General features: G+C 38.7%; 1 protein-coding gene across 1 annotated transcript; it reads left to right on the top strand.

Annotated features, from left to right (window-relative positions):
• Positions 1-586: 586 nt before the first annotated feature.
• On the top strand, positions 587-26,833 carry CIP2A (cellular inhibitor of PP2A). Its single transcript, XM_064468237.1, has 21 exons — positions 587-778; positions 2,294-2,441; positions 3,760-3,872; positions 5,440-5,534; positions 6,147-6,243; positions 7,207-7,329; positions 7,465-7,610; positions 8,297-8,372; positions 9,421-9,648; positions 10,133-10,292; positions 11,135-11,276; positions 12,025-12,124; positions 12,641-12,759; positions 16,720-16,912; positions 19,136-19,210; positions 19,294-19,404; positions 20,159-20,355; positions 22,011-22,124; positions 23,984-24,066; positions 24,578-24,717; positions 25,775-26,833. The coding sequence occupies exons 1-21, from the start codon at positions 677-679 to the stop codon at positions 25,943-25,945; spliced, it is 2,733 nt and encodes a 910-aa protein (XP_064324307.1). The 5' UTR covers positions 587-676; the 3' UTR covers positions 25,946-26,833.
• The last annotated feature ends 934 nt before the right edge of the window (positions 26,834-27,767 follow it).

The raw sequence follows: 27,767 nt of genomic DNA, 5'->3' as shown, positions 1-27,767 counted from the left end.
TCTAAGAACGAAGTATAAGAACACATTTGGCACATCCCAACTGGAACAGGCCACCTCATACCCATGAAAAAAATAATTGCTCTTGTCATGCTATCCTTTGTGTCCTTTTGCTTTTGCCATCTTTCCTCCTCTTCCCCCAGGAGAGGGCAGGGAGCTACAGGCAAGAGGGGACCTGGCGGCGCTCAACGCCACATCAAAGGGGTAGGAAAGGCTAGCGCGGAAAAGAAAGGCAGCAGCGAGGCAAAGCAGGGATGTGGGTGCAGGTGGAAAACCTGCAGCAACTCCAGTCCTGAGGCCGCCCTCCGGACGCGGCGGCGTTGGCAGACTCAGCACGCCACAACCACACACACCTCTTCTTAAGAAAAGTCTCGCTCCCGAACTTTTTGCATTGCCTCGGCCGCACATAAGCGCTAAATCCGCAGGCACCCACCCTAACCGGCTACATTTTCTAGTTCTTCGCCGCTTTCTCCCTCAAGGGTAAAACAGCAGCTACCATTGCCCGCTCCGCCCTACCTCCACCCCGCCCTACAGCAAAATGGCAGAGGCGGCGCCTCCCGTCATGCCCCGCGGTGTCGGCTGCCGCCTCCCTTCAGTGGATGCTGCCATCAAAATGGCGGCGGCGGGAAATATGACTGTGGTTTGTCGCTTGCGCGCCTGAGAGGGTTGCTGAGGCGTCATGGATGTCTCGGGTTGCATGAAGTCCCTGCTCCTGGCAGCTACGCAGTACCGGGCCGCTAAGACACCGCCCAACGCGGCGCTCCTGCAGCGCAGCCTGGAGGTGAGAGCGGCGCCGGTCCCGGCCCCCTGGGCCGCGCTGCGAGCGGAGCAGGGTGGCGTGGCCGGGACTGCGGGGGTGGCAGCGGTGCCTGCTCGGGCTCGGGGCCTGGTCTCAGCTGGTTACTCTCCGCCGACACCCCTCTGGAGCTCGACCGCCCCGCTCCGCCGCTGCCTGCGGGCGTCCCTCGGCGCTGGCCTGGCCTGGCCCGGCCCGGCCCGCGGCCACCCCCACGGCCGGGGATGGGGAAACTCGCCAGGGGAGCCGGCGGCCCGGGGAGGCCGTCGGACAGAAGACGCGTTTCAGATTTTAGCGATATCCCCGGACTATGTTCTGTCCTTTTTATTATAATGTTTTATAGTGTTTGCGTGCAGTATGTTTATATGCACATAGGTGAAACATGTACTGTGCCTTGTGAGGGACTATTTCTTTATATCCCCTAAATGCTGACCCACAAGGATCACTTATTTTCACAAGTTAAAAACAGAGTTTGAATGATGAACCAGCCTCGTATCTGGAGTTTGGCAGTTTCACGCAACACGTACTCAAGGGTGCTTGTTGTGAATGGGCAGGCCTGTCCGTTTTCCTGACCTCCAGGTAGAGCCTTGTGTACAATCCTTGTGGTGGGCATGCTTGGTATGGCAAGAGATTGACACATTGACTGAATTGTTTGATCTGCAAGGTACCTTTTTCACATACAGATTTATTTTCTTAGTTGCAAAAACATTAATATAAGAGTTAGTATTCAACTTGGCTTTCTTCCCTGTATCCATTGTAAAGGGCATACAGGGATATGCAAAAACAACATTGTGTTGCTCTATTATGCAAGTATACATTGTGTCTACCTGTGTTGATGTGCAGGTGTATAATTTTCGGCATCATCTTATGTAGGCTTCCCTGAACTTGGGTTCCATTTTTTTCATCTCGAGTACAGAGTGTTCCCTATGCAGCGCTGTTACTGCTTATCCGTCCTGCAGAGTGGCACCTTCGGGTTCTGTCCGCATCTTTAGAACGCAGGCTGTTGGGCTGAGGCGAAGGCTGATTGCTAAATGTTTGTGTTGAGCGATCTGTTTCATTGTTCTTTCAAAATAAACCCTATCTCTTGTCTATGCTAAAACATATGTAGGAAGAGTAACCTGGTATTAATTCTGCTTGATGTGTGAAGAAATACAAAGTGTTGCTCTGCTACAGCTGTGAGACTAAAAAGACTGCTGTTACTATGAATGCTGTCAGCAGGCAAACAAAAGAAGCCCCGATATGTTATAAATTATCACAGTGTAAATCTGGTACTTTCCAAGAGTAAAGGGAACACATCCACAGGAATAACATCAAATTTTTTTCAAAAAAAAATTTTTTTTGGTAACAAATCTGACTACAGTGTCCTGTTAGAGTGGACTTACATTCCTGGTTTGTCAAATAGGGCAAAATCTATTTAATACAAATCAGTGCTTTGACTTCTGTGGTAAATACTTTGTTGGAGTTGTGTAATTAAGGTTGTTTTTCTCCCTTCATCTTCAGGTTATCTCTGGACTAAAGCTTACACGATTATTTGCTTCAAACCAGATTCTACCAAGTGAATGTCTTAGTTGCCTAGTAGAACTCCTCGAGGACGCTAATATAAATCCATCACTAACCTTGTCTGTGGTTAATTTGCTATCACAGATAGGTAAGGTTTCCATCTGAACTCTTTATCTTTGGTCTGGGAAAGGGAAGACAAGACGGGTGCTGGTTCTGTGGCATGGGTGGCGTACTTCCTGGAAAAAGTGTAAGGTGTGAAAGATGAAGTGTTTTTCATTGTAGTGGAGTGCTTAGCTGAGCCACCTGACTGTACATACAAGGCCAGGTAAGATGTTAAGTCACCATGAGAAACAGATTTGAAGTCATCACTGTGGAGTGACATTGATCATGCTTGTCAGAATTTGTTTCCTCCATGGCTAGGGTGAGGAATTATTCTCTTGTCCTTGATATTTGGAGCTTGAAAAGACCACCTTTTTTTAATGAAGTAAAGAAACCTGCCTAGGGGTTGCAAAGGTAGGAAGAAGCCATGTTACATCAACTGTCATCACCTCAGTTTACCTCCCCCATTCGAGCATTTGCTGGGTGGCAGTTTGGGCCCTCCAATGGCCTGGGCCTGTGTGTATCAAGTTTCCCAATTACAAAATAGGTTCTACTGCCTCTTACTTGTTACTTGAGATGCAATTTCTTTTTCCTGTTTCACAGGAGTAGGACTTCATAGTCTAGGGAGCTCTGTGCTCACCATAACCTACATATGTTGCTTACATATACAGGGAAAAATTATCCCTTCACTGCTTAGCTTTTCATCGTGTATGAGTAATTACTCAAGATTTGAGTCTGTTATGATGACCCCTTGTTTATCTTCTCTGATTCTTGGACTTTTTAGCCTATTTGAGCTACTTTTTAAGTTTTTGGAACAGTTACTGTAAAATTATATTTGTTGCTGTGGTTCTTAAGTATCTTTTCCAACCTGTTGGGTCTGGAAAATATAAAGAATTAGTCTTCCTGCAACAGATCCTCAAACTGATGATGGGTTGCTTTACCTGTCATTCTTGTTTGCAACATCTTTTCCAGGATGCCTAAGCAGAACTGATTTTTTTTAATTTAAATATTGCTAGATAATCCAATCAAGGTATCAGTTTTAGTCTACTTGTCTACCATAGCATGAAACAAGAAACTGAGGTCATTGATTTTAAGCTTTAAAGCCTTTTTAAGTGCAGGTTTCAAGGTCTCGAACAGAACTAAAACTTTGTAAATCTTAATTGAAACACTAATACTTTTCCTTAACTGTAAGTTCAGAAGTAAGGTAGAGATGCAAATGCATAGGAACTGTGATTTATTTGTAGTTATTTGTGAAATATACATGAAAAACTGGTCAAAGACTTTGCCTTCTGCTTAGATTGGTAGCTAATGCAACAGTTACCTTTACTATTAGGTAGGGTTTTTTGTTAATAATTCTTAAATTCTAGCTTTAGACAATGAGACTAGAGAAGCTCTTCAGGATACCTACAATCTGACCAGTGTGCTGGCAGGAGTGGTTCATCGAAGTTCTACTAATCTTAGCGACCCAGTCTTATTACAGGTAACAGGAACTAATGCTTAATAATATTTGGCTGCTGTTACATAGTATCATTATACTGTATGCATATAATAACTCTTTAAAAGTTCTGTCTGAAATAATGTGTTGAGGGAAAGTTGATCTTAGCTATATATTTTATTTGCTGTATGAGGCTATTATGACAGGATTTTAACACTGCATAGAGTTCTTTGTATTCTTTCTGTAATCTTGCTTGTGCTTCTCACCTGGTCTAATTTAAAACAAACAAACAAAAAACCCAAACAACAACACGGGTTTTGAAGTTATTTCAAGAAATCACTGCTTGAGCTTGAGAGCTTGGAACGTTATTTTCCAGTTGAAGCATTTAGTTATTTCTCCTAATGTTCATAACAAAAGCCTGGAGATTGTTTCGCCTAATCAATACTTCGACAGGTAATTGTGAAGGAATGAAAGGAAAGCTGTGGCTGCCAGTTCTTACTGAAGGTTTGCAGGGCATGTATGTCTCCTTCCCTCTGGTCAGTGCTATCTGCCAGTGAATGGAAGGGGACTGTGCTAATGGAAGCTTACTTTTAGGAGCCAAGTGCAGACGTTATTGTTTCAGGGGTTTTTTGTGAGTATGTGATATCTCACATTCTGACTTCAACAATTCTAAACTGTCCTTTCTGTGCATTGAACAATAAAGTTGGGCAAAATGTTCTTTTATTTTTTTTGTTTAAATATGCACAGGTTTTCACATATGTGGCTCTGAGCTTTCAGTAGGTACTTGCTGGATACCTGTGGTCACATCTCTTTTTCTGGAGATGGAAAACAGAAAATGAATTTGCTAGCAGTTCTGTTGCCCTGATGATCTGTGGAAAATGAGTCGGGCATCCAGTAAAGAAGACTTTTCTCTCAGTTTATTTCTCAAAGGACTAGGAGTACCAGAAGGTCTAGGGGATCCAGGTGGCTTCCCAGTCAGTGGGAGAGATTTTGTAGTCACCAAGTAGGTCCAATTATAAGACCTTTAAGTTCTTAGATAGTTATATGGTGAGATTTCGTTTCAGCTGCTATTTATGCTGTGGTTTTTGTCATGTTTGAGTATATTAATTTCATATTAACTCAGTTATGTTACGTGCCAGAAGAATGCTGTGTGAAGGACTATCCTACCATTAGATCTGTTGGCAGTCTTTACAGCAAACCTGTTTTCCTATAACCATACTTTCCACAAGAGGTTGCAGAGCGCTTTTGGGATTTTGGTGAAACTTCTAGATCTTTAGTAGCACAAAGTCCCTTTCTCGCTGACAGATGGAGAACTTGCTGACAAGGTGAAGCGAAGAGTTGGGTCGGCTAAAAAGGTAACTCCTCTGTCAGAATAAAACCTTATTCATCTGTTTGGGCTTTTAATAAATACATCACTGTGGTAGGACATAGCTGCCGCAAGCGCATTGAGCAGATTTAATTGTTATGTTAATGTTAGAGTTTGAAAATTAATTCAGTTGTGGTGTCTTGTTATTTGTCCTTTCAGTTTCAACTTCTGTAACTTGTAACATTCTTCAGTGAGATGCTGTAGGAAAGACAAGTGAATAGATTTTTTTTTTTTTAATTTCCTCAGAGTATTCAGTTGCTGCAGAGGCTAACCTACAATGTTCCAGTCTTTTGTGCTGGTGCCAACATCGATGAATTAATTTCATTTCTAATGCATCATGTGTAAGTGTGCACTCAGTTGTTTTTTCTTACGGGAAAAACCTAGCTAAGTTTCTAAACTTCCTGAAGGCCATTAGCATATTGCACTAACCTAGTCTCCAGAGCGAGCTGTGGCATTTTTGCTCTGAGGTAGAGATTTTTCTTTGAAAACCATGTTGTTACAGATTGTCAAATGCAGTGATTATAGGGCTTTGGGTGATTTAATATTAATTGGCCTCTTAGCCTACCCCCACACCCCAAGGAGCAGGGAGCTAACAAAGAAAAAAGCCAGGAGAAAATTCATGCTTGTCATTAGGAACAGACTTTTGTGTGTGTGTCCTTGTAGGAGAGCTAATTACTATTAAAAGCACCTTCAATAAAGGACCTCTGATAGTACTGATCTCTGACACTTTTTTTTTTTACAGATATGCTCAGTTAAAAACTGTCTGCACTATGGGGGTTGCAATCTGAATTTTGCGTTGTTTGGCAGAATGTTTTCTAATTAAAAAAAAAAAAAACTCAAACAAAATTAAAAGTTCCCCAACCACCCTGCCCCAACCCACAAATTCTCGCAACTAAATTCTGGATGCTCTAATAAAAACATCTTTGTTTAAATTTCTGGCCTTTTCTTTTAAGTCAGTCCACTGAAGATGAGTTAACGATACCGTGTTTAGGACTCCTGGCAAATCTCTGTCGTCACAACTTAACTATTCAAACTCAGATAAAATCTTTGGTAAGAGTGTTTTTTTTTTGTGGCATGATTCTCTGGCTTGAGGGCAAAAGAGTTACTTGACTCTGGGGTATTACCTTAGTATTTCTCATGCATTTGTTTGCGGCAATAATGACCCTGACCTGTTTTTTTTTCCTCCAGAGTTAGTGGTTTTTTCTCCTGTATTGGAGAAAATAACCAGTAGAACAGGAAGTTGAGTATTCTCTTATCTAGATTTCTGTGTTGTTGCACAAGCTTGTGTTATGCATTCAGTTTCTGCAAATGTTCTCTGCAAATGAAAGATTAATTCAAAATTTAAGCATTATTCCTTAGAAAAACTGAATGTTGTTAACATATAAATACTGTAGCTGGATTTTTGGTGAGCTGCATTAACTTTGGCCAAGAGCGAGCTCTCTCTTTTAAGAGATAAGTCAATAAAATACCACTGATCTTGGTGTAAGGTCAGAGCCCTTGAATCCTCAAATACACATCCATATCTGAGCCAGTAAGTTCCCATCTCTTCATAAACCAGTGCAAACATAACTTATTTTTCAATTCAGAAATGCAAATGCATCTACATGGCAATTAATGTTGTACTGTTTACCTTGGAAGAAAGGTGGGGGTGGAAAGGAGGATCTGTTGTCAGATCTGATCACCGAGCAGAGAAGGAATGGGGGTCAATTTTCAGTGTTGTTTTCTACGAAAGACTTTAGCAAAATGACTGTCTTGTCTGTCTTTAAAATAATGATGCGATTTCTCTTTTTCATTTTTTTGCTTATACAAGTTCAGCAGAGAATTTAGTCATTGACATCAACACCAGTATTGTGCAGTAGAACACTAAAATAGACTTCGTAAAGAACAGTTATCATTCTAATATAGTATTTGCATTATTGTTCATGATTTGTATGGCTTATTTATAAATATGTACAATCAGTGTTTTTTATAGAACAAAATGTATAATGCCTATGTTTCTCCTTTTTGCTTTAGAATAACGTGAAGAGTTTCTATCGTACCTTAATAAGTTTCCTGGCCCATAGTAGTTTGACTATGGTTGTGTTTGCACTTTCAGTATTATCAAGCCTTACTTTAAATGAAGAAGTAGGAGAAAAAGTAAGTGATACTTTGAAGTCTGTTCTAATCTTCAGTTGTAGGTAAAACTAATAGTTACACTGGCAAAATAAAATTTTAATGCCAGCTAGTTTTAATAAGCAAGAGACCCATACATAGCTTTTTTCTTCCTTTCAGCTCTTTCACGCTCGAAATATCCATCAGACATTTCAGTTAATATTCAATATTGTTGTAAATGGAGATGGTACTCTAACAAGAAAATACTCTGTTGATCTACTCATGGATCTTCTGAAGAACCCCAAAGTTGCAGATTATCTTACCAGGTATGGCTTTGCTTCCTGAAAGTACAGGATATTTTGCTAAGCTCTTGTTCAGTTCTTTTGCTGTATGCCATTTGCATTCTGAACCAGATATAGGAAAAAATTCCCTAGATGCTTTTTGAATGGTAATAGTTGATTATAACTGCTGTACCTGGAACTAAAGGATTTGTGTGTTACTAGTTTCACACAGAAGTGTGAATCAAAATCTGTTTTTTCATTGTCACTGAAGGAATATTTAATATTTGTGTTTGGTAATTCTTCGGACAGTATCAGTGGCCAGACAACTTGATGAACAGCTATCTTGCCTTTTACAGACCTATATTATCCTGAAGTGGAATAGTATGGTTGAAGTTCTAATGCCCTACAGTAAAATTATTATGGAGTAGTTTTGTGGAGGGCTGGACCAGTCATTCTGCAAATTCAGCTAGCAGAATTTAGTTGCTGAATGTGAATCTAAATCTAGCAGTAAAAATAGCTGAAATATCTTGGCTTATTTTAAGGAATTTGCTTTCATTCTTAGAATACATTTAAAGCTTAGTCTATGTTATGTTGAAATAACATCAAAACTAACACTTGAAGTGTTTGGGGATAAGGAGGACAATAGGGCACTTGCATTCATCACTCGGTATAAATGTCTGAGTGAAATTCCAATTTTAAAAATTTTTTTTCCTCCTTTATGTATGCTGTAGATACGAGCACTTTACCTCATGCCTTGGTCAAGTATTAGATCTTCTTCATGGAAGGGATTCTGATTCATCATCTAAGGTATGTATACTTTTTCAGTTTAAACCTAAGAAGGTACAACTCCTAATCTAGTTTCTTTTCTGTAATCATAAGTAGTTTCCTTATGTACAAGGGTTCATAATGATATACATTGACTTCCGGACTCTTAAGTGACCTACAGTATTCACCAAGCTTATATTTTCTAGTTGTTCAAAAGGCTGTCAGGTTGGATTTATAATGGTTGGGGTTTTTGCCAGATTGTGTGTGTCTTTCAGGCAACAGACATAAAGGCAAAAAGCTAACATAAACATTTCTTGTTCTTTGGTTAATAAGAAATTTTGGGATCTAGCAGAAATGCAGCTTGTACCCCACTTCAATGGCTAAAACTTGACCTAATACTACTCACTTTGAATGGATGATCTGGGAACCATGATGCTAACTTCAAAGACTTACAAATAACTTCTCTCATATTAGTTGAACAAATTGATGCCACATTCGGTTAAGCAGTTAATTGTGGCATTCAACTTTGCCTCATTGCCACCTTACATAAATGAAACATTAGCCAGCTGTTGCTAAAGGCTAAAATGTGAAATATTTTGAAAATATTTGGGCTAAATACATCTGTGAAATGAATCTTAAGCTTTTTTTATGAATGCATTTCACATCATAGTAAACGATAAATGCTAATGTTTCTGTATATATGATTTTTTTGTTGCTTAATGCTTTCCTCTTTGTCTCTGAATATGCACATGTGCATCCATTCATGTCTCAGAATATTTTCCCTTCCATAGCTTTCTTCATTTTGAGTATGTATGCATTTCTACTTCCTATTGGTCACTAGTAAGCAGTCATGCTTTTTAAAAAAGAAGGGAAAGCAATATGCTGAATACTGTCACAAGCCTTCATCAGTCTAAAACTATTTCTTCTGCTGACTTGGCTTTAAGGAAAGAAAACTGTTCCTCAGAAAACTTTAGTTCTAAAAGGAGTTGCATGGAACTTGCGTATCTTCTTAGACTTGCGCTATGGGAGTTGCAATTTCTGTATAAATCCTTGATTTAAAAGCATTTGAACTCTCATTCACTTCACACAGATCTTAGAACTGCTGCTTGCCTTCTGTTCTGTGGTAGAACTGCGTCATACCCTGCGGCAGGCAATACTGGAACCATCTGGCTTGCCAGTCTCTGGAAATACCAGATTTGTGACTCGCTCAAAGACTTTTGAACCATCTGTTGCATTGGTGCACTTGTCAAACCAACCATTGGAAGGCTCTGAAGACTGTTCGGTTCTAGCATTACAACTATTCAAAGAGATTTTTGAGGTACCAAGACTGATAATTGAGTTTAAAGAGCTTCTTAGAAGCTGTATTTTTAATTGATTTTTAAAAAGCTATTAGCATTTTTCTTGAAAAATAGCCCGTAAAAATATGCCTGAAATAAAATTCTTCCTGTTCTAGAATTCCATACTTTGTAAACCAACTTTTCTTGTAAAGACATGCCGTATTTTAGAAATATGTCTGCATTGAAAGTTAAGTGGAAGATGGAGCAGTTCACGAAGTCATGAGGTAGATAAAAAACTACCAAAAAATTGCTTTCTAGGACTTGTAGAAGTGGGGAAGTTTCTGCTGTTTCTGTGATCTTTGCTGAACTTCCTCCTGCAGTATGATACTGATCAAGGATCTTAAACCCAAACCAGCAAGAGGCTGGGAAAGCTAGAAGGCAGGCTGGTGGAGGAGGGGGTAGAGTAGGCTTGGCTTCCTTGTTTTGTAGTTTTAAATATTGACATAAAATGTGTTTATATTACAGGATGTTATTAATACTGGGAACAGCACCTCAGCTGAACATTTTGTGGATCTTTTGCTGCCTGTTCTTCTTGATCATCTCCGGATGTCAGAACAGATTGTGGATGAGTTATTAGTGAAGAAAAAGTGTGAAAGAATGGTCAAGGCTATTAATGTCCTGACAAATATCCTTTTCATGTCCCTGTTGGCAGTTAATTTATTATTCCTCCACTGTGATCTGCTCTAAGATGTTAGAAGAAAATCCATCTTGGGTCACTTTAATAGCTTTTAGTGACAATAACTGCCCTAATTTTCCTTAAGACTGTCATCTTGAAAGACCTTAAGTAGCTTTCTAATTGTTTTGAAATTATTGTGTAATACAGTGGTGCAGGATAAAATGTTGTAGCTAATCAACAGTATAGAAGCACTTTGCAACTGAAAAATGATGAGTGTTTTCTGTTGAAATTGCAAGCAGAGTTCGGGTGGCCATCCTCTTGATCAGTATAGTATTTCACCTAGCTAAGTCAAGCAGAGCTCCCAGCCAAATATAAATTTAGATCGGTAAAACAAGGAAAAATAATGTGGAATTAGAGTTTTACACTCCTGGAGTCCTTGCTGTCCAAAGCGTCATGTAGTAACGAGGACCTGACTGCAGGATGTAGAGCTACACCTAAGCTGTGTTCTCTGAAAAAGGCTCTTTGCTAATTCACTCTTAGAGAGCTAGTTCTTGTATTAAGGACTGATTGTTCACTGCCTTTTGTTCATCATCTTTCTTTATGCCGCTCATTTTATTGTGGTTTCCTTTCCCTGTCTGTTTCCAAGTGTGTGTGTTGAAAAGTGAAGCTTACTTGGCTTGTGAGTTAAGCGTGAATTAAGTGGTTTATGTAGTTGGGTTTTTAAAAGCATTTTTTGGAGGCCCCTGTGCTTTGATACACTAACTTTTGTGTTCCTTATTATTAGAAAACTTTGCCTTTTGGTGCCAATATCTAAGCATAGGTGTATTAAGTTTATTCTTAACTCAGTCTACTGCTCTGTAGAGATGGCGTACTGAAAATGCATGCCTCAAAGGTACTGACTGCCAGCCAATGCATGTCTCTAATAGAACACCAATTTACCTATAGCGGGATTGATACTGGTTTTGGCACAAAAGGAGTGGACTCTAAAATGTGGTGAGCACGCTAATTTAGCAACAGTTATACAAGAGTTGTGATGTTGTTCCAATGGAAAGTATATTGTAGTTGAAAGTGCCATGTAAATGCCTGTAAATCAATACTATTTTTAAATCAAACTTTGTATTTTTGTGGCAATAGAAAGTAATGTTTCTGGTCAATATGTAAAACCTGGCTTAATCATTCAGATATTGTTTTTTGCATAAGCTGGAGATCTGCTTATGTGGAACAATGATCTTTAAACCTCATGCAGTAGTTCAAGCTTACTCAAACTGAAGGTTACCAGAACTGCTTATGGCACCTAATTTTTCATTTTGATTTTCTGCAACCAGAGTTCAAAAATATCACATATTGGGAGGGGGAGGAAATTATTGCACTGAAAATGGAATATACATTCCTCAGCTCAGTGTCATTAACCTGAATGTCAATGTAACTAAGAGTTATATGGCCAAAAACCAGTGAAATGTAATTGGTCCTACAGTTAAATCCTCCTCACTTTAAACTTGAAAGTGTTTTTTTGGTCTTCACTGTTGCCATCCTTGGCATGCTGGAGAAGCTCAGCAGCAGTGTCCAAGCAACGCAGTGATCTCTCTTGGCATAGGCATTGTTGCCTTGCTAGACAAATTTAATTTCTTTGTGAAGGCATTTATTCATTTTTTTGTAAATTGGCTGACTTAAGGCAGAGCATCAGCACTGATTTTTTTTTTTTTTTTCTCCCACTTTGCCTTTCTATTTGTGTGTTTAAAAGCAAACTTGCTGCTGTTATTATTTTGAAAACACTTGATCTTATGAGCAGACTGAAGCAGGATGTGCCTGGTATGGAGGTCAGCTTCTACAAAATTTTACAGGTATGATTTTAAAATGTCTTATGAAGCGTGTCTGTGAAGGAAAGTGTTATTGCATTACAGTAGTTTTAGTCCTGAATGTTTTGCATGCTTATCTCTGAAGTGGTAAAACTCCTAGGAAAATATAGTCCCCTGGGCACAATTCTTAAATGTTGTTTCATTGTTAATTCTTGTAAAATAAGAGCAGTTTACTTTACTCCAGTCATTTACTTCAGTAATGCATCATACTTGAGCTGCCTGGTAAAAACGATCCTTTCAGGACTGCATTAGGACTGCAATTTAAAGGTTAGCAAACTAGAAAAAAAGTTATTACAATCATATAATTATTTGTGGGGTTGGCTACTATTAAATGAATAATCTAATTTGTGACTTTGCATAGTCGAAACAGCTTCTGGTAACTATTGGTCAGATGGTACCTTAACATTTCTGTGCCCATAGGCCTTGATGTTGTGGTGTCTTGGTGTTTTTTTTGTTGTTGATGGTTATATCTTGTTTTGACTGAAGTAGTTTCTTTTTTAGGATCAACGTTTGATTACGCCTCTGACACTTGCTTTAACATCAGACCATAGAGAGCAAGTCCAAGTGGGACTTGGAATACTGTTTGAGGCTGCACCCTTACCAGATTTTCCTGCCATAGTGTAAGTTTATTTTTGTAGTAGTCTGGTAGGATTTGACATTTTTATGGGCTTAGTGATATTGATGTTTCTTGGCATATTACTTTCATCAGAGGCAGAAACTTTAGAACTGTTTTGTTTCTTCTTTATCTGCAGCTAAGAGACAGTAGTGGTCTTGGAGGCCAGAGGAAGTAGTTCAAGTGCTGATGGTATTCAATTAATATCCGATACTACAGAGCATAATAGTGACTGGCTTCTGCCCCTCAAGGTTCATTTGTCTGAAGTCTCTGTTCTTTAAACTTACTACTTGGAGTGCATCTGATACTCTGACTCTCAGATTTCTGTCTCTGCTGAACTTTGTCACACATACCTCTCTTCAGTTCCTAAAGCTTTGCTTACCCTTTTGCAGTAAATTCCAGAAAACAAAGACTAGGATAAGGCAGTTCAGGGGAAAAAAATGTTGATAAACTCCTTATTTCTGTAGATGTAGTAAAATGTTAAAATTTAAGTGTTACAATTTAGATGTTAAATTGTATCACGGTCTTTGCAACCTAGAAAACCAATCTGAAACTTCTTCCCTTTTTGTTAGCAGAGCTTTTTTAAAAACAAAAGTGGGAATTCTTTGAAAGGACTTTCAGACTGAATGCCTTTTGGGAATTTGAGCTACTTTTCTCAAGTGAAAGATTTGTAACATAACTAGCTTGTCTTGGAACAGTGACTGAATTACTATTTATATGGGGGGGTGGGGAAGTAAAGGAAGAGGACCTGACCAAATCATGGTGGTTTTTTGGTTGTTTTTGAGAAAGTTTTTGAAGATAGTGACATGTGCAGGAACTTTAAAAAAAAACAAACAAAACAAACAAAAAGAACCCACGCACCCTGTTTCCCATCATAACCCAAAAATAGGCCAGTGATAAGAACACAGTAATAAGAGTCTAAAAGTGCGGTCACCCTGAAAATATCAGTGCTGCTTTTATGATTACCAAGTAGTACTGGATATCAATAATATCAATATATCTAGTTAGCTATAGACTTCAGGGGAGAAATATTGGGGCGGTGGGGGAGGATGTTGTTTAAGTAGAGGAATGGCTGTAAAACCATCAAAATGGGTACAGAATAAATTTTGAAAGCTGAAGCACCAACGCAAGTAGAGTTTCAGAAGAGGTATGCAGCTCTAGAGGTCTCGGGCTGCAGGGACCTCTTACTAAGGCTGGGGCAGTAGGAGGTGGTCTTCTAGCCTGCAGGAGGTGTCCAGTTGCTGAGGATCTGTGGTGCCAAGTAAAGGAGCTGCAAGAGGTCAGCGGCCTGTCAGTATCAGAGATGGTGAAGAGATTGACCAGATGCTTCTTCAAGACGCTGCAGTTTCAAGTGCCGGAGACCACAGATGTACAAAAAGAGGGGCAGACAGAGTCTATGCCTATTGGGTTGGGAAACAGAGACTCTTATGATGGCGATGGCTGGAAGCCATGGGGGCACAGGTGATGTTCCCCTCAATTCTGCCAGGGAGAGGGGAAGGGCTTGAGGAGTGGTCAGGTTCCGTAGGTCAACAATAGGTTGTGCGACCAGTGTTGAAAACAGTTTTGGACTGGTAACCCTGAGACTGAGGATCAAGGACTGGCCAACCTGATGAGGAGACTTTTAAACTAAAAGCAACAAGGGAGGGGAAAAGATGACCAACTATCAAGTGAGGAATTGGTAGACTGTGTTGGAGAACAAAGGGTTTGGGTTTATGTGAACAGGAGGAGCCTTACAATCAACACAATAGGGCTGAAGATGGGTGACCCCAATATGCAAATAAATAAGAGATTGCATACAGGACAGTATGTGGCAGGAGACTTGCAAGGAGCTCCTGACAAAATTCACATATAAAAAGGAAGCACACAAGAGACAGAAGCAGAGAGACATGACCTGGGGAGGAATATGGGGAAAGTGTCCAAGTATACGGGAATACAGTGGGTTAGAAAAGCCAGAGCTCACCTGGAGTTGAACCTCATGGCAGATGTGAAGAGCAACAAGAAAGACTTCTACCAGTACATCAGCAGCAAAAGACAGACTATGAAAAATGTGTGCCTTTCTGCTGAATGGGGTGGGGGACCTGATGACAAAGGACATGGACAACGTTGATGTACTCAGTGCCTTGTTCACCTTGGTCTTCACTGATGGTTTGCCTTTGGGAATCCTAGGTCCCCGAGAGCAATGGGAAAAGTCTAGAGGAAGGAAGACTTACCCTGGGTGGCAGAGGATCAGGTTATGGAACATTTAAACCAACTGGACATACACAGAATTCCATGAGACCTGATGACAGGATGCATGAGTGCTTAGGGAGTTGGCTGATGTTATTGCAAGGCCACCCCAGATTATGTTTGAAGAGTCATGGTGAATGGGAGAGGTTCCTGAGGACTAGAAGAAAGCAAATGTAAATTCTGTCTTCAAGAATGGCAAACATCATCAATAGCACCCTGGACTGCATTAGGAAGACTATTGCCAGCAGTTTGAAGGAAGTGATTTTTCCCCTGTGCTCATCTCTGGTGAGACCACACCTGGAGTGGTATATCCAGAGAGATATAGACATGCTAGAGTGAGTCTAGTGAAGGGCAATTAAGATGTTTGAGAGACAAGCATGTGTCATACAAGGTGAGACTGAGAGCTGGGATTGTTTAGTTTTGAGAAGTCTTGGCAAGGATCTTATCACTGTGTATAAATGTCTGATGGAAAGGAACAAAGAAGATGGAGCAAGAGCCTTCTCAGTGGTTTCCAGTGACAGGACAAGGAGTTGGCAAAACTTGAAAGATAAGAAACAAAACTCTTTTCCTGTAAAGTGAGTAAAACCTGGAAAAGGCTGCCCAGAGAAGTTGTGGAGGCCTCATCCTTTGAGATAGTCAAAATGACTGGACATAGTCCTGAGCAACCTGCTTGCAGCAGGAGAGTTGAACTAGATGATCTTTAGAGGCCCCCTTCAACCACAGCTATTCTGGGATCACGTGATTTTGTGGATATAGGAAACATTTTTATAATGGCCAGTAAAAAGTACCCTGGCTGAAAGAATGAAGGGTCTGTACAATCCAATGTGCCTGGAATTGTACAATGGACTAGCCAAATAGCATGTCTATAAATGCAAGTTAAAAATAGGCTCTGTTCATTCAAGAAGCAACTGAGACAGCACTTCAGTGAAGTGGTTGGGATAACTTGGTAATTAAGGAAGTTAAAGAAAAAAATTTTTTTTTTTACTGGTGCCTCAGGAATCAGCTCTTTTGATTTCTCATTCTCTCTGATTTGGAACATGTCATTAGTAGCTGCCTTGAAAATACCAAGCACAAGTTACATACAGACACTGGAATATAGGTACTGTAATTACTTATTTAGGTTCTCTTCCTTGTACATATTTCAACTGATTCCACTTTTATCTGCATGCTTAAATTTTGGCTAAAACTTAGAACATGAAATGTGCTGTACTCAATATAGCATTGTAAAATAGCATTGCAGACAAGGAAAAACTAAGGTTTATTAGTAGCACTGTAGCACTCTGTCTTTTCATGATTCAATCTTATTTTTATGCCTAATGAGAATCCTTACTAAATACATTTTCCATCTTCCTACTTAGAAACAGTGGCCTAGTTAAGTTAAATGACATGTTAAATAACCTGTTTCTCAAGCTAGCAAGAAACAGATGATCTGATCTCTTCTGTGCAAGAGCTGAACACCATGCCCTTTCTGGTGAGATACTGCATTTGTTTCTAAAGGTTAGCCGTCACAGGCTTTCTGTTTGTTTGGTTGGGTTTTCTTCTACTTTCTGTATCTCTGGCCAGTTTGGGCATGTCTCTGGTACTACATCTTAATGTTGAGAGATAATGTAAATGTGACTTTTCCTATAGTCTGTTTTCAATGAAAGAGAAGTTAATTATATTATGAAATTGTTCTCATCTACAGCCCTTGCAACGGTATTTGTAGCAGGTTGTTTCATTGATAGCCTTTATGTTTATGCAGGCTTGGTGAAAGCATTGCGACAAATAACGCCTACAGACAGCAAGAAATGGAGCACGCATCAAAAAGAATCCAAATACAGTCACTGGTGACCAGTGTTACTTCGGTGAGGTGTTCTTCATCCTGTCCTTCAAGTGATGAATCCACAACTTCAAATATTCAGGAATTAATACAAAAACTTCATTCTGGACTAGAGGTTAGTAGAACTTACATACCATTGTTAAATATTTGACAGTTTTACTGGTGGGGATGGAAATTAAAATCCAAGTGTCAGGCTATAGTGCATGTATCAACTGAGTTCAGTTTGAATCCCTACCTACTTAGGATGTGCTCCGTTTACTAAGCTCCTTAGCAGAATCCAGTGATGATTCTTTGTGCTACATCAGAAGCTGGCCGTGCACCTTATTGATATCCCTTTCTTTAGTGGGGTTGGCCACACTCCTCCAGCTGTCAGGTGTGGAGGCAGGTATCAGATAGTTGCAACTGCCTAGACTTGCTGAGACACATAAAAGGAGCCTCCTCCCCTCCTCCTTCCTAAGAAACAGCCTGTGACAAGATAGAGATGATATGCTACTCTGTAAGAGTATGGTGCATCTCCTGTATGCCTAAACAGGCATGCAGACGTTTTCCTTTTCTTGCCTGTAGCTGACTCTATCATTTGCAGTTCAATTTTTGTGGCCTTCCTAAAAAGGCATTATTACTACCTCAGAAGGAAGTTTTTGCGTCTCTTTGTAGCAACATACATTGTGAATAAGACACTCAAACAGGCAGCACATACAGTGCGCTTCTTTGAGCCTTATTGTCAGATACTGGATATGTTTCCTCTTTCTCGTCTGTTCAAAGCACATTAGTTGCTTTGTAGCTGCTTTAGACTGAGTGATGGATTATTGCTTCTATTTTGGCTTAAAAGAACAATACGAAAATTGGGAAAATTAGCAAGAAGTGCCCGATAACGGCTTGATATGATATCTGTATTAGTGGCATTGCCTCCAGCCTTAGCTTTGCAACTCTCCTCTGTTTGTTGTAGCTGATAATAACGAAACTCAAGAAGCTACCAGTTCCAGTCAGCTGCTAGAATAATAGTGAAAAAGGTCAAGTGAGTCTTCGTTGGCTTGCTTAGTACTCTGCCACTGGATGCTCCTATTGATCATCCTTTTCAGGACTGCATGTGATAGTCTGTAGCTGCACTGCTATATATATATTAATGTAAGTCAAAGCAGCCACAGGTGCCTCAACAGCACTACTGCAGCAGCTTCCAGTAATGTGACCAGACTGTAAATCTCCCTCGATCCTTAAGGAGAGAAAACTGTTGATGAATTGTTGAGTGAATCTTTTCTTAGCCCTTCTAATTAGTTGAACTTTCCTTTAAAAAATCAATATACACATTCACTTAAAATATCCAGTACTTCATCTCTGTGACCATTCCATATGTTGTGTGAAGCTCAAATGTATGTAAAAGTAAAATCAGTAAAACACTTTTAATAGTATTACTAGACAGAGTGGGTGAAGGGAACTTACAGAAGCAGCTCTTGTAGTAGTAATATCTAAAAGGACATGGAGATGACAAGTTTGCAAAGCAGCAAAAGAAACTTCCTACTTCAGGGACAGGAAAATGAGCTGAGAACTGGAGCTATGTGGGGGCTACTTTTAATATGCAAAGAAATTATTACATAATGGTTCAAAATGGTGCAGAGATGGTAGCTTTTCAGTCAGTGTTCATTGTATGAACCTGAGATACCTTGTACTTGGTCAAGCATCAGCATATATGAATAGCTGCTCAAAACTCATGTTATAATAGCACTGCCTGCCTAAGAAAAAAATATCCTGAAATCACCAAGTAGCATTGTCGCTTAACTCGGGCATATATTTTAATAAACACTTTGGACTTCTTGTGCCTTATATAGTAAATAAATTTCCTCTGGTAAGTCAATGGGTTGGGTTAACATAGTAAGTTCTGTTCTGGATAGTATCTTTTCAGAAAAACTTTCCTGGGCCTTTTCTGCTAATCTGTGTGTTAAGAAGGCCATGGAGTATGAACAAGGATTTTTTAGCCATGTGCATTTTGTGCTGTTAAAATTAGGGCAAATTACTTTATGTGCCCTGTGAGGGGACTGCTAATTCTCCAGCAAAGATTAGACCAAGGGGAGCCATTTAGAGTGGTGATGTTACCTTTTCAGAGTGTTAGACTGATAGTCTTCTGCAGATGAATCCTGTTCAGCCTGAACAGTTCAATTATTCACAATCTTGAAACAAGAGTCAGGCGGGCGCATTTGAGCAGACAGTCTCAGGATTAAAAATAAGAACTTAAAAAGCTAGTGGACAGGTGGCATTCACAAAAATACAGAGCTCTTTAGGTGCACGTTAGCTATCTAAATAAATACAAATTTACAGTAGCAGTAATTGGAGAACATCTCTGCAGATGAAGGAGCCAATCGCTGATATGAGGATATCTGACATAATGGATGTCTATGAGCAGAAGCTGTCAGCATTAGCGGTGAGTACAACCTCATGTGTATGGGTCCACTGCTGCCTGTATGTTCAGAAAATGTTAATGAAAAATGTTCTTCCCACTTACAGTCTAAAGAGACTAGGCTGCAAGACCTTCTGGAAGCAAAGACACTAGCTCTGGGTCAGGCTGATAGGCTGATGGCTCAGTACCGATGTCAGAGGGCCCAGGCTGAGTCCGAGGTAAGTAGCAGGAGTTTTCTTCTGGGACGCTGAGGTGGCCGTGAGTAATAATTGTCTGGGTAGCTCTAACTGTGATTGTATATGTGGAAACTATACTGCTTAGCTGTAAACTATGCTTGCAAGTTAGGGCAGTCCTAATTTTTGTCATAAACATTCTATTTTCCTCTGGATTGTTCTTTGGAACAGTTTTTTCTTTAATGTCCTTTCCCTTATAGGAAGTCCACAAAACTACCTACGGTACTGATTATAATTTGTTAGCCATTAGTGCTAATTTAATGGTAGTAATCTTGGAAATGAATAAAGCCACTTACTAGAATTCTATATAGCATTTGCCACTGTATGAAGAACTGTTTCCTGTTTGTGCCTTTTAATCGCTTGTCAAAGATGGACTTTGAAATAAACCTTGCTTCCGTGGGTTATTTGAGTTGAGTGCTGAAAACTCAGAATCACTTCTGTTCTTTGAAGGTTATAATAAAGATTGGGCTGCAGATTACTAAATCCATAGCTAAAATGTATAATCTTTTACTTCTTCCCTCTCCCCTCACACTCTATCTATAAAGAGAGGTAAAGGAATTTAGGGAACAAATTAATTTGGAGTTAATATCAGATGAAAGAAATCCTTTTCTTAATATAGCTGAGGTCACTTTAGTGTTAACCTCTGGCCTCAGATATGCCTATTACAAAATGACTTGTGAAACAGAATTGCTTGTAATCGTGGGGCTTTTTTTGGTGTGGGGTGTCTTTCCACTCAAAGGCAAGAACTCTTGCTGCAGTGTTGAAGGATGCAGAGCGAAAAAATGAAGAACTTAACGACTTGCTGAAAGCTCAGCAGGTAGAATCTGAAAGAGCACAGGCTGATATTGAACAGCTCTTTCAACACAACAAGAAATTACAAACTGTGGCTGAAGAACATGAAATACTGAAAAAATCTTCTGTCGATCTTCTTCAGAGGTAAAGCACATCAGATCTCTAAGCAAATATTTTGTATTCAAAGAGTGATGAAGCCCTTTACTGGGCTAAGCACATTAGAAGGGCAACATTGCACGCTACTTCATGTTTTAAAGTTAAAAACCTCACTATTTTTTCTTTCTTCTGTATGGTTGTCAGTTAGGTTAACTTAAGTAATTCAAGAGGTTAACATGTTAAGTGGAGTGAGAACTGAAGTTGTAGATGTTGAATGAACTTTATATAAAATGGAGCATTGTTCTCTAAGAAAAAGAATTAACAATGCTTAGATTCTATTAGTTTAATATTATACTCTTAGCTTCTTTCTTTGATCATATATGCTGTTTTGATGACAATAGTATGGAGAAGCAGCCAATACAGTATGTCTGCAAAAGGTAGGAGCTTGCATCTTTGATCACTTCTGTAGCAGATTTGCTGAAACTAGGTAAAAGTGAGGCAGGGAGGAAGGAGGCACCATGTGTGTCCTGAATTATTTATAAGCATTGCTTTTTTTTTTAGGATCTTAAGCTAGAAAAGCACATGTGAGACAAAAAGTACATAGAGATAGAAACTACTTATGAAAATAGAATGTGCTTTGGAAGAATAAAGGCTTAAAAGAGCTTTGGCTTTTCAACTCATATGAGCTGGTCTTGTCACTAGGTGTCAGCAAGGCAAAGAAGCCGATAAAATTGAGAGCAAGTTTCTGACTTAATAATGGGAGCACACATTATATTAGACAATTTTTAAGGCACATTGCTGCCAATAAGGGAGTCATTGAGGGAGGAAAAAATGTATAAAACTCGTGTATGTTATGGAGTTTCTTGAATGAGTATCTAATATGGTCACTGTGGAAATGCCTCCTTTTTTGCTTGAACTGTATGCAGCCATACACTCTGAACATATATTTGACTAATTCATGTGAAATAAACCAGCTTCAACCTAGTATCGAACAGTTGTAAATTATCTAAAGTAGGAATAAAAGAGCTTTCTGATCCTTACAAAGTGTTTATAAAGCAAAACTTGTTTTCTAAACAATCTGCACACTTGAAATATACTGTTCCTTAAAAACAATCAGATAACTGACATCAGGGAGAGAATTTTCCTTCTCATAGGAAAGTAGGAAAACATTTGCTTAGAGTATGAAATCTGCCTCATAAACTTGTGTCAAATGCACATCGCTTTGTCTTCATTATGTTCAGTTTTTAGTATCACCAGACAACTGGAAGTCATAGACTGACTCAAAGGGTTTCATAAAAGGCGACTGCAAATAGCTAACTTACAACAGTTTGTGTATGTCAAATTTCTAAAGGCATCTGTATGTTTTGTCAGTTCCTAAGAGTTTTCTACCGAAGGAAGGTTGCTTCCTGATCGTTAGTAGTTGAAGATATGTAAAGGATCCACAGAAGCTTGGCTTCGTTGGGTTTTTTCCCCTTCCTCCAAGTATGTTCATTTAAAAAATGAAACAAAAAAAAAAAACCCAACAAACAAACTACCACCCAAAAAATCCTAAGCTGACACACCTCCTGCCCCCAAACACCTTGCTTTTAGCTTGAGTGGGACGATTGCACAGGTGAGGTAAAGTATTTTTGACAAACTACTGAAGTAAAAGCTCTTCAAAAGAACTTATACTTTTCAACCCTAACACCCTAATTTAATTATAGGTATGAAACAACAGAAAGACAGTATAAAGATCTACAGATTACATGCAGTTCACTAAATAAACAAGTGGAAGCAATGAAGAAACTAAGTGAATCACTGAAGCAGCAGAATGACAGGTAAGTTCGATTCAGTCTTTTTAAAGCAAAATAAAGATAAACAGTAAAACTAAATAGCACTTTAGTCTCAATTATTCAATTGTGCTTTAAGTAACATCAGAGAAATGGAGTTGGAGGAAGGAAAAGATGCTTCAGTGTTGCTTTATGTGTATGTTAGATGAAAATCTGACTTTGGTTTATTCTGTTTGCTCCTCTATTGGTTGGGGGTGGGGAGGAATACCTGCAGACTTCAGCAACAGTAGGAATAAAAAAGAGCAATGAAGACAACCCATTCTTGGATGCATTTGGAGGGTGGGGTGGGGAGGTGTCTTTTTGGTGGTGGTTGAATTCTTAAATAGTGCTATAACCCAAAGATTTTCACATATGCCCTTCTAGCATGCAAGGTTTCTCTGCAATGTTATCAGATCAGAAAAAAAAACCCCACCCGTACTAAACATTTTAAAAATGTATTAGAAATAGTGATGGTTAGTATTCTGTCTGTGGTACAAACATCACTCCTCAACCATAAAACTAGCATTACTTATATATTCTTGAGGACTAATTATAATTTTTTCCTTTTTGATGGCTCAGATAGAGGTCTGATGTACCTTTCACCAATGTAACTAAGGGAATAGGGTTCCTATTTGAGAAATTTTATTTAATACTTAATTTTACAGAAGGTATATCTTTAAAATATGTTCATAGGCAGGCTTTGTATTCAGTTTAGAAATAAAATGCTATTCTTGGTTTTACTTGCAAAGTTCACTTTGTCCTTCCAGGTTCTTGCCTTGTCAGTAGTCGGAGCAGTCCAAATCACTGCCTTGAGTTGCAATTCAAATGGATAAATTTTCATGCTGATACATTAGTTTGCTACTGAATAAATTTGGACACTTACTTTCACTGGTGCAATATGCAGCTCAGTGTAACTGGGGAGATACTCTGATGAAAGCTGCTCCTTTTTAAAGGCAGGTTGAAGGAGCAGCTATGGTGTAGACGTTCTTGAACTGCCACAAATAAAATGGAGACCATCTAAGTACACTCCCCCCTGCCCCACTTGCTAGAGGCTGCAGCTTAGAAACCGGTAGATAGGAAGTGGATAAACAAGTAAACAAGAGTGACAGCAGATCCATCTAGGCAGGGCAGTTAGAGTATGCCTTAGAAATTAGGCTAGCTAGTAATGAAAAAAGTAGATTAGCTTCCCAGAGTATAAAGTGCTCAGGTTACAGCTATAATGCTGGTAAATGACAGTACCTATATATTAAACGATCGAGGAGACTAAACATTACCCGAACTAGTGAGGACTGCAGCAGATCTATATATGGGCTAAGGCAATATCTTATGAAACGGTTGATTTTGTCACACAACACTCAGCAATTTGGAATATGTTCAGAATGGTACTAGAGAATCTTTATGCATAGATGTGCTTGCATGAATAATATCTGAAACAGGTTTTACTGATGGCGGTGGTGATTCAAGAGCATGCCAAGAGCTAAAAACCCAGCATACTCAATCACTAATGGCAGTGAATTTTGACTTGGGTTGAATGACAATCTCAGTTCTACCATAGTATTTTGAATGCTTTGTGGCTGTAATCAAAGGCAACAGTTTCTGGTGTTTCAGTTCCAGGTATGAACATTTTCAGTAGTTTCTAACATATGTCTGTGATGAGAGAAGGGAAATTACTCTTTCATTTGGGGGGTGGGGGTGGGGTGGGGGGAATAAATAAAATCTCTCTGTACTCACACCCTGCTGCAAATTCATAGATTTGTTGATTTGAAGCTCCTGATAACAATTGGATACAAAAGTCATTCCGGTTTCTTAGGACAGAGTTGTTCGTGTATCTCATTTGACCATTAAAATTTATTTCTCTGCCATTTTAGGACTGCTGCACAGTTGGAAGAAGCTGAAGATCACAGAAAAGAATTACAGCAACAGTTACAGGAGAGAGATGGTAAAATAGCGAGTAAGTAACTTACCTAAATGTCACTGAACCTAGAGAACTAAGTGGACTAACTAGATGTTGTTACTAAGTGCTCTAGATAAGCAGCTGTTTCTTGCTAAGTAACTTGTAAATCTTAGTTAGCCAGGGATACATAATTTAACAGTTGAATGAAACAAATATAGATTTTTATTTTTTTAAAAGGATACATAAACATGATTTCCCAGACTATATGGACTTTATTGAATCTCTGCAAGGCGTCATATGTCCCTTCAGGATCTTTTTACAGAATGTCCGTTAAAACTATTTTCTGTAGGAACTGCAAATTGCAAGAGCTTAATTTAAGTCTTCTGCAAATGACTGGAAGCAACCACTAAAATTTAGCAGTAGGTGGCACTACTCAGTAATTCAATTGTTAGCAGCCATATTGAGTCCAAAAAAAAAAAAAAAAAACACCCCAAACTTGTTTCCCAGGCAATGCAGTATCTCTTCTTAAGTTTGGCAACCCATCTTTTAATGTGTTTATTTTCCTAAGCCTTGCAACAGAAAATAAAAGTTCTGGAAGAAAAACTGAAAGCTCAGCAGAAAGAAAAAACAGATATGGAACAAACTATAGATGTTCTTAGAAAGGAATTAAGTAAAACGGAACAAGCAAGGAAAGAACTGAGTATCAAGGTAAGGAATTATTTGCAGCTGCATTCTAGAGACCGGAATTTTAGGTACCTATATAACTGACAGAGTTGGTAAATCAATATTTCAGTGGTAAAGTGGCTAAAGAAACTAAAGCAGTCTGTGTAGTGGACAAGAATAAATTATCTCAGCTTTAATTGTATACCTTTTGAGTTTGGAGTAGCTAAGCTTGAATTTAAGAGAAAAGAATTGAGTGTCAGGTTCTAACGAGGCTACATGAGGCATGGTGTGTGAGTATATAACATTTGGAAAGGGAAAAAGCACCTGTAGTGCAATATTAAATAAGAGAATGTAGCACACTTCTTCAGTAATTTTGACTACTGTAAAATGTGGATTGCCTTACTTTCTCCCCTTTCTCATGTCCTGAGTTAAGGTACATGTGCTACATATGTAAGCATCAAAATGCATCTGATTTTCTTTCTGGTCTTTGAAATTCTAATAAAATATCTCTTTTTATCTTTAAGAAAAATAGTGTCTTTTTTTCAAAACAGAGACTAGTTTGGCTATACCAAGTTAATCAGGTAATGTTTAAAAAACAAAACAAAATCCCAAAACTTCAGTGCAGCCTATATCTCCTTGCAGCGACTCATTTTACATGCAAACTGATCAGCAGTCACGAAGTGTGCAGTCTGGCAAAGCATTTGCTGTATTTCCATTCCCTGGAAGCAGAACCTAATATTGCCTGGAGAGATTATCCGGTGTATAGCAAATATTTCTCTTGTTCTTGGTAAATATTTACTGTGTTGGGTTTGAAATGAAGTGTGGATGGCTTAACTGTGAACACTTCTGCTTAAGCAGGACAATAATAACATGGGTGTTGGCGCTTTCCCGTGGTATATAACGTTTTGAAGTGCAGCAATAGCTGTAATCATTCATGTGCACCAAATGTATAGCTGAGAAAAAAATTACAAGCTTGCTTCAGAAATATCTAAAACTGTGCTCTTTAATTACTTGCTTAAATTCACCACCAGGCCATTCAGTTTTCATTGTATTGTGCATGTTTTTCAGTTGATAATGGAGGAAATTTTGTTTGTTTCTGCAGGCATCTTCTCTGGAAGTTCAAAAATCCCAGTTGGAAGGACGTTTGGAAGAAAAAGAAGCGCTTATAAAACTACAGAAGGAAGAATTGAACAAACACTCCAATATGATTGCAATGATTCACAGTCTAAGTGGTGGCAAGTTAAGTGCCGAAACAGTGAACCTCACTTTATAGGGCTCTGTTGTTAAGGTTTTAGTATTTTATACATATATATAAAAATATATGTAAAGATTTTAAAACCGGAAGCTAGCATACTATCTGGCTTAAAAAGAAGAAAATCTAAAAATAAAGTAGCTTAACTATCAATTCAGAAGAAAAAGTAGTAATCGTGGAAGCTTTGATCTAAAGAAACCTGAGCTACTGTATAGCAAATAGGTCTTCTGATGGTATTGGTAGAGCTATTATCATCTGTATTGGGAGCTGAATGCAACTTTTGTGTGTGACTAACATTCCTAAATATAAATATATATATATATAGGGAAACATAATGCAAAACAGGCATCACCGTCAACTTTTTTGTCTGCACAGTCTTCTGTTGCCTGTCTGGCAAGCAGCGTGCTTCATAGGTTAAGCACTTTTATAGTTTAATCTTGTTAACAGTATTCAGAAGGGTCAAAATTATCTGTGCAGTGTTGCTCCCCGATGTCTAAGGTACAAACATAAAAATAAAATGGATTATATCAATTAGAACATGTTACATTGAAAGCTGTATTTATCAGCATATTGGTGCAAGTGCTTCATGTAGTAAATACGTGGAGGCGTTTCTAATTATGAGGAGATTTGAATTTGAGCAAGCACACCTGACTTTTCAGCAAATAGCATTCTTTCCCTAATTGATGCTAAAATGATAACACAGGAATGTACAAATATTTCTTCAATACTAGATAACACTTTCCTAATCCTACAACACTTTCATTCTTTAAAAAAGATCTGCACTTTTCTGACAGTTTTATCTGGTGCATGCTAGCTATCATCAGCATTGTCACTTTCTGCTGTACACCAACACGATTTCATATATTGTTCATAGCATAACTATTTAGGCAATTCTGTTTGGTTTTTTTTTTTTTAAAAATGTACTTTCCTGTGAAAGATTAGTACTAGAATTTGATGCACGTTTTTGAGCGGCAGAACATTGTCCTTGTTACTCATGTCACATGTAAACTCTCTCTCTTTTAGCAGTTGGCAGAATTATTTCATTAGTATCTGTATTTTCATAGAACTACTAGAGTTTAGGGTGATCTAATATATATCTTTTTCTGTAGCAATACTGCCTTTACTTGCATCAAATTTGTAATGGCTAGATTTTTAAAATACTGAGATTCTTTTTTTCAGTTGTTTTAATAGATGTGTCTTACTGAATCCCGTCAACTGATGTCTAAGTACAGCCTTGTACTTTCTGTTGCAATTATACAACAACAGATGAGTTGTGTCTTTTTTAACCTGTTCCTGAAATACATTTTTGTTTATAACTTAACTACAGGTAAGAGTTATAGACATTGTTCTCTGTGAAGACCAGGGGAATAAAAAAAAAATAAAAATGCTCTATGTTCTGTGTTTATGTATTCCCTTGAGGTAAATTATAGGGATGACTGCCAACTTTGTGCACAATACATGCAGTTTGATTGTCTTTTTGCATAAAATGCAGTTATTGCTTAGGAAGGTCAAAAGTGTTCTCAGAATTGCGGAGGTGAGGGGTTTTGTTAGAGTTTTGCAAACTCATCTGGGAAAGAAAGGTTCATGAACCATAAATTTTTACTTCACTGTAATGGGTTAAGAAATTTGAGTGTCAAAGTAAATTTGCAGACATGGGTTCATTTCTATTTAAGTTTCTTAGTCGTGGGGAAAGGGTAAGTAAATGTTTTTTTTCCTCCCTTTCTGCCACAAACTGCTCATGTAAAGAAATTAAAGTAGGAAATGTCAAGCATGTTCCTAATTAAGCTGATAAATGCTGGTCTGACTTCATTTTCAAATGGTGGAATGGGAGGGTAAAAATGTC

The sequence above is a fragment of the Phalacrocorax carbo genome, chromosome 1 (genome assembly GCF_963921805.1).
Source record: "Phalacrocorax carbo chromosome 1, bPhaCar2.1, whole genome shotgun sequence".
Classification (NCBI taxonomy): Eukaryota; Metazoa; Chordata; class Aves; order Suliformes; family Phalacrocoracidae; genus Phalacrocorax; species Phalacrocorax carbo.
The sequence above is the reverse complement of the archived record's forward strand: the minus strand, read 5'-3'. Positions and strand labels throughout refer to the sequence as shown.

What these genes read in the sequence shown, in the direction of transcription:
- CIP2A (XM_064468237.1), top strand. Translation starts at nt 677, where the DNA reads ATGGATGTCTCGGGTTGCATGAAGTCCCTGCTCCTGGCAGCTACGCAG. An exon ending in TATTCAAAGAGATTTTTGAG is followed by an intron (nt 9,649 to 10,132) that starts GTACCAAGACTG and finishes TTTATATTACAG; the next exon opens with GATGTTATTAATACTGGGAA. An exon ending in GGAAAGAACTGAGTATCAAG is followed by an intron (nt 24,718 to 25,774) that starts GTAAGGAATTAT and finishes TTGTTTCTGCAG; the next exon opens with GCATCTTCTCTGGAAGTTCA.